Genomic DNA, 13,085 nt, shown 5'->3' on the forward strand with positions numbered 1-13,085 from the left:
GTTTATCATGGTGCATGCTCTGCCAAAGGATTCATGTTTCTCTGTGATCTAAATGACCCTTATTTTCCCCTGCCATGTCCAGGGACACCTTCCACCAGACCAAGTCGCTCCAAGCCCTGTCCAACATGGCCTTAAATGCTTCCAGAGATGGGGCATTCACAGCTGCTATAGGAAACCTGTTCCATTCTGATTAGCAATTTAAATCTTTTATATGTTCTTCTAAGTATATTTAAAATTGATTTTTCAGATCAGCTGACAGCTCAACTTTTTTTTCAGCTGCAGCTCTGGTTTTACATAGACTTGATGTTTTTTCATGAGAAAGTTTCATGGTAGAAAACCAAGCAACTCACAAGTATTTACATCAGTAGTGACCAGGTATTGGCTATCTGACCATACCTGCAGCTTAGAAGAAATGGACAATTCCATAAGGAAGTGATGTGGTTCATTTCGGCTTAAACTGCTCCTCACTGTGGTTGAGTGAACTTCTTCGTGACTTTCTGTCAACCTTGTCTCCAGGAATGGAACCAAACAAGCAGTCATGTAGCAGTGAGGCTTTCTTTGTATTTCCTTGTCTGTTTAATGCATTTGTTTATCAGAAATTGAAGTGTTCTCCCTTAAACACTGTCTTAAAGTCCTGTCTCCAAATGCATCATCTCCATGTCTCTGCCGCTTCGAATGAGGTTCACCGACCTATGAGTGTCTGAAAAATCTCCCATGGTTCCCAGCATTTTGAGGCCTGCATGAGGGAAATGTCAAGATGCTTTTTATTTTGGGAACATGCATTCCTTTCTCATGGCTGTTGTAAATATTCTCTCCTTATCTTACAAGCCCATCAGAGGAAGAATAATTATAGCCTTCCTGTAACTTAAGGTAGAATGTCTGGAAATTAGCTGAGAGACTAAAAGCAGAGCATTGAGTGGGTAACATTTTACACAGTAAAAATACGCATGAAATAGCGATCCTAAGGAAGACCTAGCTCACAGTCTCCACTGTTCTTGTTTTGAAAGTAAATAAATATGGTTTTCTTTTCTTTCTTAAAAAAAACCCACTCCATAGGTTCAAAGGAACAAATACAGGTGAAGTTCACAGCCATACATTGTTTTCTGGTTATAAATCTCAGCCCTTAGCACATCACAAAGCTCAGACAAGTTCAGGACAACAATGCATGTGGGAAAGGCAGTTTCAAAAAAAAGGGTCTAGTCCTGACAAAAGGAAATTGACTTTTCCTGGAGAACAGAAAAGCATTCTTTTGGTAGAAGGATTGTTTTAGAAAACTTACATTTGGTTTGGTCACCAAAATTTACTGATTACAATTGGTAACATTTTAAATTTTCATTTCAATTTTCATTTTCGGTAACTTACAGTGACAGTGTTTTTTGACTGCTGGCCTGCCTCTGGCCTCTCAAAGCCCTGGTTTCAGGAGACCAGGGTGCTCATTGCACAAAGACTTCTTAGGCTGATGTTCTTTTCCCTGGATAAAAAATGATCAAGTCATTGTGCTAATATTGGACTGTAAGCAGCATCTAGCATTATCCTTTCTCTGATGCTTGGATCCTAATTGGGCATTTCTTCATCAGCCTAAATTACCAAAATTATTAATTTTGCATTTAATTCTTCTATTTTTAGCCATTGCTTTTCTAAACAGTAATTATCAGCTATGGCCCTCTTAAAGGCCTCTGCAGTCAGTGTTGTATGATAAAGATGTGCCAGAAAATATGAACATCCATATATGTTAAAGTATGAGAGTCTCCTTGGGAAAACTGCAACCCTTACATTGCTAAAGGTATATGCCACAGACGTCGACACCATCCTAAACACTTCAATCACTGTATATAAAATCATTACTAAAATTTGTCTATAGCTGGGAATTTAATATTTTTTTTTTTTTTAGTATAGTAGATTTGATATCAGAACTAATTTTATCATTGGAGATAAATTAAATTTTTTTCCTCTCTGCTAGCAACTGTTGATTTACATCCCTGACTTCACCTTTTCATGCTAATGTCTAGGTCTCTTTCCTTTCTGCCTACAGGCTTCCCAGTGCTAAGGGGGTAACTCAAGCCAGCACATCCAAGCAGGGCTCCTAAGACTCTACTCTCAGTCCCTTTATCAATCAGCACTGACAATCCCCTCAAGCCCTGTCATCTGTGGCCACAGAGCTATCCACATCTTATAAATGCTGCAACTCTCTCCCATGCAACATGCCAGAATTTGTCTGTCAAAGCAAGTGCCTGTTCAGACATCAATGTCCTTTTTTGCTTTACTTGTGGTCTCAGCCCATCTTCACCCAGAAAAGAAAAGAGTGGGTGATAGGCCCAGTATGACCTTGTGGGTTGAGGGTGGATTGTTCTTGCTTTTAGGAGCAGATAAACATGTTTGGGCACGGAAGATTCCAGAGCACAGCACAGGGTGAGCAGACAAAGAGAAAGAGCCAGAGCAAGTTTTCTGGTTCCAGGTAGGGACCCAGAGATTATTCCATGACACCTCACATCATTGCTGGGGGAGGGGGAAGGGGTTACTTCCAGGGGGAAGGGGTTACTTCCAGTCAAGCAAATGTGGAGGAAGGACTGGTTTGGTACTGTCTGTTTTCAGGGGTTGATTTCCATGTGAGTAATTTCTTTTCTTGTACCCTCTATCCTTAGTACTGATGGTGTTGCTGTTCTCTTTCTTATCTCATTGCTGTTTCCAGTAAATTGTTCTTATCTCAACTTGTGATCTTTGCCTTTGTGCCTCCAGTTAGAGGAGAGGGGAAGTAGCTCATGGTTTTATTGGGAGTACTAAACTGGAGAATACCATTCCTAAACCATGACAGCCTGGAGCCAGGAGCCTGCCAGCATAGGAGCAGCCAAGCAGTGGAGACTGCTCTTGTAATCACAGGATGGTGGCTTTCTAGAAGGGACTCAGTAGAGTCTGCTATCATTAGACTGACTAAATCCGAAGTTAAGACTGTCTTCAAAGCTTCACTACTAAAAGGGAGATTTTTCTTGAGGTGCTTTTATTTCTATTCTTTCTAAACAGATGACATCAACATATCATATTCCAGATTAAACTGTCTTCAGAAATGTAGCTTTTCAGAATTTAAAAATTCTTGATCTCCTCTGGAAGAGGAAGATCGGACCAGAAGGTGTAGAAAAAACCAGCTTTGAAAATATCTAAAACTTAGATATTACATAGTAATTCTAGACATCATATATTGATATAAGGTATTAGATAAAACATTAGATATTGAAAATATCTAAAACAAAAAAAACCCAACCCCCAACCCCAGCAAAGCCCCCCAATCACGCAAAAACACCTCATCCTAAAAAGGAAAAAAAAAACAAATAAAAAAAAGGAAAATAAATGTACTTATAAACGTTCAGAACATAAGAAAATCCATTTGTGTGAGATGTTTTATATGGAGAAAATTTTGAAAAGGGGAAAAACAATTCTCCATTTTATTACATGGGTAATCTTGAGGGCAAAGACTCTTCGCACCTATGGACACAAGAGGAAAGCAAATTATTGTCCTGTCCAGGCAAAAAAGGGCAGCACGGTGCAGATGAGAGAGTAAAACTAAGATTTACCGAAGTGTTTCTTAAAAAAAAAAAAAAAAAAAAAAAAAAGAGGAAAAGGAATATGTCTAGGGCACAATTGTGAATTGTGCAGCTGCTAGTTAAATAAGTGGTCTTTGAAATGCTGGACAGGAGTACAGAACACACCAGAGGAAAGGTGGTAGTAGTTAAATAACAAAGCTTATTCATTGCTCTTATATTCTTTTTTTTTTCTTTTTTCTTTTTTTTTTTTGCTGTACTACTCAACCAGGTGTGCTTGATTATCTTTAAAAAAACTGTAAAAATGAACAGCCCTCAAAATTATCGTCAGTCAGATTCCTACATTAAACTAGCAGAAACATAAATCCATGGCTGACCTTGGCATAAGTTAACTATAAAAAGACTAGAAAGACTGTAAGGTTAGTGAAGATCAGCACGCATTTTCTACAGTAGAGGAATGAAATGACAATATTTTTAGTGCACCCTCACAATTCCTGGCAATAAAATGTCTATGTAGATCTTCTAAAAGGGACTTCACAGAAGTTGAAAAAAAAATTGTGGTAATATAGCACTATGGCAATACATTACTTGTTTGGGCAGAGACAGCAAATGAAGAAATTTCAATAATAGTGTGGTGAGGCCTTGGCACAGGTTGCCCAGAGAAGCTGTGGCTGCCCCATCCCTGGAAGGGTTCAAGGCCAGGTTGGACGGGGCTTGGAGCAATCTGGGCTGGTGGAAGGTGCCCCTGCCCATGATGGGGGGCTGGAACTACATGATCAACTTTAATCTCCCTTCTAACCCCAAGCTTTTGTGTTTCTGCGATTCTATAATTTCCAGAGAAGGAATGTCTGTCTTTATCTCCCTTTTTATCTACCCTCCATTGTCCTCTCTGTCCTCTTCTTTCCTCTTCTTTGACATTTCTTATAATGGAAAGAATCCTGCCATTAAAGACCACAAGATTCTAACTGATTTTCCTCATGTACAGTATTTTCACTCCCAGGCCAAAGGATCTCTGCTGGAAAAAACCACTACTGAATGGAATAAATATAAACAGGAATGCTTGAAAATGCTACAGGAATCAACTATAGATACTGGTAAGGAATTAAATAGCACAATAAAGAATCATGTTAAGTAACATAAATGAATATGCAAATCATGAAATTAATGGCTCTCTTATTCCTGAAACATATTAGGTTCCTACACATAAAACCAGGTCATATAAAGAAAGGAAACACTGAACAGATGATGCCACTGTGGTGTGTCATTGAGTGCCTGGTCCAGAGGTATCTGCTAGCCATTTTTTTAAGAACCTGGTAAGACCAGTTTTCACTTCCTGTTTCAGCCTGAAGGAAGTCAAACCTGATTCCTGGAGATTATGCTAACCACAGGAGAACAGAGCACCCAGGAAAAAGAATATGTCTCCCATTTCTGTACTTTGAAACCTGAGCCATGGCAAAAAAGGACTCAAAACACTTGGGACATGACAGAGGACAGAGTCTGTTTTCTGCCTGGTCAAGGCAGCTGAGGAGCTGCTGCCTTCTCACAGGACTGCTTGTGCATTTTGGGACACAGCCATTAGGATAATAAGCTGAGATACAGAACCAGGTTTCCCCATGTTCGCTTGACACAAACACTAGCTTTATGTCCCTTGTTTATTCTCTTGTGTCTATGGCTCTTGGATTCTTGGATAAAGAGCAGTATAGCTTCAGAGGACAGTGTCTTGTCCTGAGTCCACACCTCCCAACTTTGGTTAGGTGCTCGAAGTTTTATGCTGTTCGGCAAAAGAGGATTTTATAATCTGTCATTATTTCGCTCTGCTCATGTGTAAACTATGCTCAGTAGAGTATAAACTCGGCTCAGCTAGGTGTTTTGTCTTAAAGAAAAGATAGCAAGGGTTTGGTTACAGTAGTTGGAGAAATCCAAGAAGCAGCTGGGAGAGAGGTGATTGCAGTTCACCAAGGAAAGATTAAAAGTGAATCTGGCTATAGGCAGGTATTGAAAGCACCCTCACCAAATTTGATGGGGACTCCAAACGAGGAGGTGAGGTGGATGTGTCAGAAGTCAGAGTCATCTGCGGAAAATAGGACAGAAAACACAGAAAGGTCAGAGAAAGAAGCTTGCATAAGTTACATGCTATGTGACTACAGTCAAAGAGGCAAGAAAGTGGTGAGGACTGCAGAGAGGACAAGTGTTTTTCTGAAAAGCAAGGGAAGCAAAGCACAGATCAGCTCAACCAGTACACGTGCAGTATGGTTTACAACTAACGCTGACAGGAAAGAGAAAGACTAGTGAGCAGCTAGAGATCAATGACCAGTGGTAACCTTAGGGTGCAGAAACCCTCAGCATGATGCAAAAGAAGAGTATGTTCTCCTGTGAAGGCAGAGAATGGTGTCTTTGGTGGCAATTAGAACTAAGCCAGATGACCCTGGCAAGATATTAGAGGGAAGTAGTCTGTAGTAGGTGATGAAGAGAACTATGGGGACTCAGAACTCCAGTTTTCATGAAATCAAAAAGAAAAAAAAAAAAAAAGAGGTATTTTTCTGGCAGCCTACCCAATCTACACTTGAACAAACCTTGATCAGAAATTGGGGAAAGGAATAATAAAAATGCAACTGTAAATGTTAACAGCTACACAGGTCATAACACAGATGGTGCCACAGATGTTGAGCCTCAAAGATAGAATGGAATTTGTAAGAATGCACATACTGTGCTCTGTATTTGAACAGAAGCACCCCACAAAAGATGCTAGTGAGACAGCACATGATATATTTTTGCTAAGTGAGAAGAACTTTGGTGTATCCCAAAAAGAAAGACACTAGGGAAGCCATTAATGCATATTATTTTTTGTTACCGTCACCTGATTGCACCATTTCAATTCTGTGTTATCAAATGTTTTATCTTTACCTTAAGTCCTGGGAGTGATATGATACCTATGAATCTTAAAACTGAGTTAGTCTGAGATATTACCAGCGATACCACCTCTGGTAATATCTCTTGTAATAGGAGATATTGCCCAAAGACTAAGAGAAGTCACTGTGAGAAGCTGGCAGAGGTCTGAGCTAAGAACAGTTGTCACAGGGTTCGGGAGAGGTGAAATATCTTCCATTTACCAGTCTGCTGCATGTACCAAAACCAATGAGTGATAGCATGCCCGGAATCTGACTGTTATATTTGGATCACAGAGGCCTCAGGATCACAGACACATAGAACTTCCTGAGTTGGAAGGGACCCACAAGGATCATCCCATCCAACCCCTGGCCCTGCCCATGAGACCCCAACAATCCCACGATCTCCCTGAGAGCGTTGTCCAAATGCTCCTTGAGCTCTGGCAGCCTTGGTGCTGTGCCCACTGCCCTGGGGAGCCTGGTCAGTGCCCCACCACCCTCTGGGGGAAGAACCTTTTGCTGAGATCCCACCTGACCCTGCCCTAACACAGCTCCAGCCATTCCCTCATGTGCTGTCACTGGTCACAGAGATCAGTGCCTGCCCCTCCACTGCCCCTTTTGAGGAAGTTACAGACCAGAGTGAGGTCTGACCTCAGTATCTGTGAAGAGCAATACCCTTATCTCCTAGTAAAGTGTGTAAAACCTGCAGCTGTTGTGTGGATCCAAGGAAGAAAGGCAGCAGCTGTTTCTGCCCTGTGCATGGAGCACTGCACAGTGAATGCACAATGTTTATCTACTACATCTTGTTACTCTGGAGTAGCTTGCAGGTTACCTGAAACTGCACACTGGTTTGTCCATTGTCTGGACAGCTTTTTGTAAAACTTTTATTTGCTTCTCTCCCCAGGAATACATTGCAATGGGACATTTGATCAGTTTGTTTGCTGGCCTTACTCACCCCCAGGAAATGTCTCTGTTCCTTGTCCTTCATATTTGCCATGGTTGGAAAATGGTAATGTGAAAGTGGTAACTTGTCTTCAAGTTTGTGCTGGGAATCCAGCTAAAGGACAGGTGATGCTTGTCTACCTTGTCCCAGTGTCCTCTGAAGTGTCTGAGTGCTCTCTTGGCTCTTTCTACCCCTTTTCTGAATTGAGGCACAAAATCATTGTTGATGTTTATTTGCTGTTTTTTTCCATTTGTGCTTGCCACATCTCCATATTGTCTGCTCTAAAGCAACATTTGCAAGGTCACATAAAGATATTGTCAGGACTTTATTGATAGTAACAGATCAGGGGCTCAGCTTCTGAAGTTCAACTTCTGGGGTCCCCACTGACCCCCAGACATGAAGTTCTCTCCCAGAAAACTGTAAGGGCCAAACCAAGCAGCAGACCAAGCAGTCAGCCCTCCAGTAGGATATAGCACACCAACAGCAAGTGGTGTGGTGAACAAACAAGCCTTCCAAGTAGCGTTTTCCTGGCAGGAGTGGAGCAAGGAAGCTCTTAAGAAGAGAAAAATAAAAACATCTTCAGAAGCAAAATTGTTGAAGAGCAAACAACATTACATTTCTCCTAAAGAAATGAAAGGCTATTCCTACCACCACAGACCAGTATTTGTGAATCCTGCTACACAGCCTTTTTTAGCTGCATTTCTAATACCACTTGGAGGGACCAATTCTGCCTGAGTTTTTTAACACTTGGGAGACTACTATAGGCTGCTTATCTCAGCTTTCTCGAGCTCACACCACACATAGTTTGTTCTTTAATATCATTTGTTCTTTTTTATGCTGATAAGCAGAAAGAGACCAAGCTAATCTTCCAACAACCGCTTCTGCCAACAATTTAGAACAGATCCAGCTCTTCACAATAAACACGAAAACATCTTCCCTCCATATAACAGAGACTCTTTTTTCTCTTTTTCTGTCTGAATTTCCACAAAAACTAGGACAATACAGTGAAAGCCAAGAAAGATTCACCAGTTCACTCCAGGTGCTGAAGGGGCCCCATAGCACAGAACTGAAACATCAGCCTGCAACACAGGTGTTACAGGGAAAGATTATTCCCTAATCAAATTCTCCTACAGTTTTGACTGCACAACCTGGGCAATGAATTACCCATATTTGATGGAGCTTAGGAGCTTAATGAGGAAAAAGAATAAAGTGAGATTTAGGCTTTTTTTTTTTTTTTTTTGGATGTGGTAACTGTGTGGAGTTGTTTGTAAAAATCAGGTACATTCTGGGAATTTATTTCTACTAGATTACATTCCTACTTTGTCCTATGTAAATATGGAAAATATATTGTCCAATACAAAAGAAAAGTGGGGTTTATTGCTTTTTTGAGTGGGGGTGGTGTGGCATCTATTGTGGTGGTACAAGGAAGAAATCTTTCCAACGTGTATGAAAAATGAAATCTTTATTTTGATCTTTCTGACTAAACCTCTGTTTACTTTCAGGAAGCATAGGACATGTATACAGAGTCTGCTTGGATGAAGGGATTTGGCAAACAAAGGAAAATTCCACAGACATTTGGCGGGATAGTTCAGAATGTTCTGAGCAAAATCATTTCAAAAAAAAAGTAAGTATGTTTAATATTATGGTTGAATACTTTAATCTTCTTAATCCCTTCTTGAGTAACTGACAAAACATTTCCACTGAATACCTGCAATGAATGTTCAAATTTCATTTAAATTACCAAATGGAAAGCTGTTATTTTATTTAGAAGCAGTAGAAGAGGAAATATTAAGGAAGGGGATTCCTGCTTTAGATGCCACAAATTATTTTCTGTTCAGAGTCTAGTGTTCACATATGCTGTTTTTCCCTAATAAAATAGAAAAAGACTGCAACCTGTCAAGCAAATAACTGAAATGCAAACATCCCAGCATCTCCACAAATCATAGTAGTCTATCAAGTTCAGAAAACTTCCCTCCTGAGCCCTTCAACATTTAATAAGCCTTTTAGCACTTAATGAGCCATTAATTGGTCATTTCAAGTTTAGCTGGTCAGAGACTGGAGGATTCTCTCTAGTGCTGATGCCTTCCATCCTGTATTTTCCGTATTGCATCAGCCCAAGAGCTGGACTTCGTCAACAGAGGGGAAACTTCTTTTGCCATGGAATTCAGCTTAGCTGATGTAAAAATTAGTCTTTTAGGTGAGCACTGTTATTTTTTACTTTATTGGATGAGTGCTGTTTATTACTTTATCGAGTAACATTTCTTTATTGATTAGTAATGAAACACTATTAGTTCAGTATCTCCAGGCACTACCTACGGCGGATTGGGGATATTGGGGGAGACCTCCAGGCCTTATGCTGCTTTCTCCATTACCTGCGAGGTTAATGCCCTTCCCCCCACCCCTGCACGTGGCCCAGTGACCCCGCAAGGAGCACACACAGACCACCTGGGAGGGACGGACGAAAGAGGAAGTTTATTGTGGGGTTTGGGTTTATAAGGCTTTTAGGAGGGTCAAAGGGGACCAATCACAAGTTCAGGGTCACACAAAAGAAACCATCAGGTAAGGGGTCAACAGCCAATAGGAAGGGGTTAACAGGGGACCAATGGGACACCTCAGGACACCTTGGGTGGGAGACAATAGCTTCACAGGGGGGTGTTGGGAAGAGGGAGGCAGTGACACTGCAGAAAATACACAAACATGTTGAGACATGTTTAAACTACAGTAAAAGCTTCTGTTTCCATAGGGTTAGAGCTGTTTTCCTCACCAGTCCATCTCTGACAGGACTTTTTCCATACAGCATATGGCAAGTTCATTGCCACATCTCCTCCTTTTTTGTCTTTTAAAGCTGGATATGCTTTTAATGATTGAGAAGTTTTGGCACAACTGAGGAAGCAGGGAAAGACACACATAAAGAGAAACACTACAGAAAGTCCTAGTACAATAACTACAATAATTTTCTTAATAGTGGAAGAGAGGCCTTTGAAGGGCAGCCAGCTGAAAAAATCATCAAAGGTCAGAGGATCAGCTTGCTTGATTTCATGAACTAAGGATTTAAGCTGATTAATCTGGGAGTGGATAGATTGGGAGTGATCAGAGAAGTTGAGGCAGCAGAGGCCTTCAAACTCCTGACACCCATGGCCATTTACTAGAAGGAGAAAATCTATTGCAGCATGATTTTGTAACAAAGCTTTCTTATTGGTTTGGGTATCTTGTAAGAGATCATCAAGGGCAGCACTTGTGGCATTAGCTTCTTTTGCTAGCCAACATCCCATTCTGGTAAGGAGAGTTAAGGCTTTTGTGGAGCTGACAATTGGAAGTATACCACTTATAATGTTTGCGGTGTCTGACCAAAAATGCATTTTGGAGTTGCATTCTGCTGTGAATTCACTCAAGGACTGTAATTTTGCTAAAGGATGTTCTTCAGCTGGATGTGGGGGTGCTGCAGCTACAGGGACCTGCACTGCTTTAGGTGGAGAAAGGGGTTTTGATTGTGATGGATAGAAATTAAGAGGTGGGTGCAAACCTTGGAATTGCCTGCGCACTCTATGATGTGAGAAGGGTGAGGTGCTTTGGAGGTTACTGTTTCTTTTTGCACGATTTTTGGGAGGCCTTACAGGTAAAGATTTCATAAGGGTAGCTGGATTGTACAGTGTTAATTTTCCAAATGTGCAGGGGCCTCCAGCAGCTAATCTGGGAATCATATTCCAGACTCTAAGTCCACAAATTAAAAAGACTCCTTTTGGAAGAATAACCGAATCAGGGGTAGCATGTATCTGGTACGGAACCTCTTCCTTGCACCAGAAACTGAAATTGGAATAAGGTCCATAAGAGGTGACATTAATTAATTCAGGAGGGGCAACATATTTGTTGTGAATGAAGTAAAAACAGAGAGGAGAAACAATACTCCCTAAGATTTCTAATTCCTCAGGTCTCTGCCACTGATAGCTAAATGTTTGTCTGTCATGTGAAGTTTTTGCTGGTCTTGTGAGACAGTCCAAGAATGGATTCTTGAACTGATCGTGGTCATCACACCAGGGGATATACTGATTTCTAAAATTACCCCATTCGCTGGGTGTCCAGGGGATTCCTACCAGACAGGTCTTAAAAGGGTGAGAGGGATCTAAGGTAGAGAGACAGATAGAGTCAGTATTTAGTGATTGTGCCAGGTTTAGCCAAACATTTTGGCCAGAAAGCATTACCCAATTAGGAATTGTTGGAGGAGGTGTGGCAAGGGCTCCTGACATTAAGTCTTTCTGATTTGCTGGTGTTATGCTGCACGCAAAAAACAGGATTATCCCGAAGATGATGCTGATGAGGGATCGCTTCCTGTAGCTGGTGCTGAATCCGTTGGTGCTGGATCTGCTGCTGGTTGAGCTGGGAGGGAAACTTCTTGGTGGATTCTTACTAGTCTGGACGGTATCCATTTTGGACCTGCTCCTGTGGAGACACAAGCATGTCCTCTCCCCCAAACAATTAGAGGGACAGGACCAAGCCATTCTCCTGTCAGGATATCTTTGTATTTTACCTTAGCTTCCCCCGTTTTTAATTTTCCAGCTCCAAAATGATGTCCAACAGGTGAAACATCCTCATGCAGCCTATTTAAAAAATTGAGGACATACAATGCCTTGTTTAAACATTCTGATGGAGAGAGACCTACAGTTGTTTTTTCTTGTTTTTTCAACATATCTTTTAAGGATTTGTGAGTTCTCTCTACTATCCTTTGTCCCTGTGGAGAGTGCGAGAAGGCCTGGGTGATAGTGGGTTTCCGTGTTTGTCAAATAGAGATCGACATTGTACAGCCCAATGTACCCCTTTTTTACACCTGGGGCAAAGGCCTGGACGAATGGTTTTCGGAGAATTGGGGCTCTGAACTTGTGGGCAGTTAGCTTTTATATGACCTGCACGTTTGCAATTATGGCATATTATTGTGGAGGGGTCTAGGGCTGCTGCTAAAACCTGGGCCATTTTTTCTGCCATCTGCTGAGTTGCCTCAGCAATCTGATTGCCCAATTGTGTATTAGCTTCAACTAATTGGCTTGACATTGATGCCTGAGCTTGGACCAGGCTATCTGCTAATTTGTCATTAGGGCTAATATCTTTGCAAGCCTTTACCATATCCATGGGGGTAGGGTCCCGAAGGTTTTTAAGTATTTGTTGACACTGTGCATTTGAATTGGAGATAGCTAGCTTCAAGAACAGGGCATCTTGTGCTTCTTTCACCTTTATTTGTTTTTCTATAGATCCTTTTAACCGTTCTGCAAAGTCAATAAAAGATTCATCAGGCTTTTGAATTATATTATGGAAAGGTGGAGTTGTTTCAGAAGCCTCAGCTACTGATTGCAGTGCCAAAAATGCCATATTTTTAGTAGCAATTAAGTCTTGTTTTGGAATTTTGGCCTGATCTGTATTTGCAGAATAAGGACCTTCACCAAAAAGCATTTTTATGGTAGTTTTTATAGGTCTACGTGTAGTAGAGCTAGTTTCATGAGCATATTTTCTAATTAAGGCTTGCCATTCATCTAAAAACAATGATACTTGTACCTTAGTTAGTAAAGCTCTCATGATATCTTTTAAATCATTTGGGGTTAGTATAAAACTAGAGAATATAGATGACAGAATTCCCATGGCATAGGCTGAGTTCAACCCATAAGTTGTTACCGCTTTTTTTGCATCCTTGAGAAGGGGTATGGATAAGGGGTCCCACACTGGGGCTGAACCTGGATT

The 13,085-nt window shown here is 41.1% G+C and overlaps 1 protein-coding gene across 3 annotated transcripts in view; it reads left to right on the forward strand.

Moving 5' to 3' along the window:
- Window positions 1-13,085, forward strand: part of GLP2R (glucagon like peptide 2 receptor) — a 42,146-nt gene that overhangs the window by 3,940 nt on the left and 25,121 nt on the right. For 2 of the 3 annotated variants that reach the window (XM_064675555.1, XM_064675557.1), the window contains exons 1-3: window positions 3,334-4,627; window positions 7,323-7,427; window positions 8,864-8,985. In XM_064675555.1, the coding sequence (XP_064531625.1) occupies window positions 4,285-4,627; window positions 7,323-7,427; window positions 8,864-8,985 (570 nt within the window). In that variant the 5' untranslated portion in view covers window positions 3,334-4,284. Of the gene's footprint in view, window positions 1-3,333; window positions 4,628-7,322; window positions 7,428-8,863; window positions 8,986-13,085 lie in introns of those variants that run through there. The other variant, XM_064675556.1, reaches the window with a different exon arrangement.

Source organism: Pseudopipra pipra, chromosome 19 (genome assembly GCF_036250125.1).
Source record: "Pseudopipra pipra isolate bDixPip1 chromosome 19, bDixPip1.hap1, whole genome shotgun sequence".
NCBI classification, from domain to species: Eukaryota; Metazoa; Chordata; class Aves; order Passeriformes; family Pipridae; genus Pseudopipra; species Pseudopipra pipra.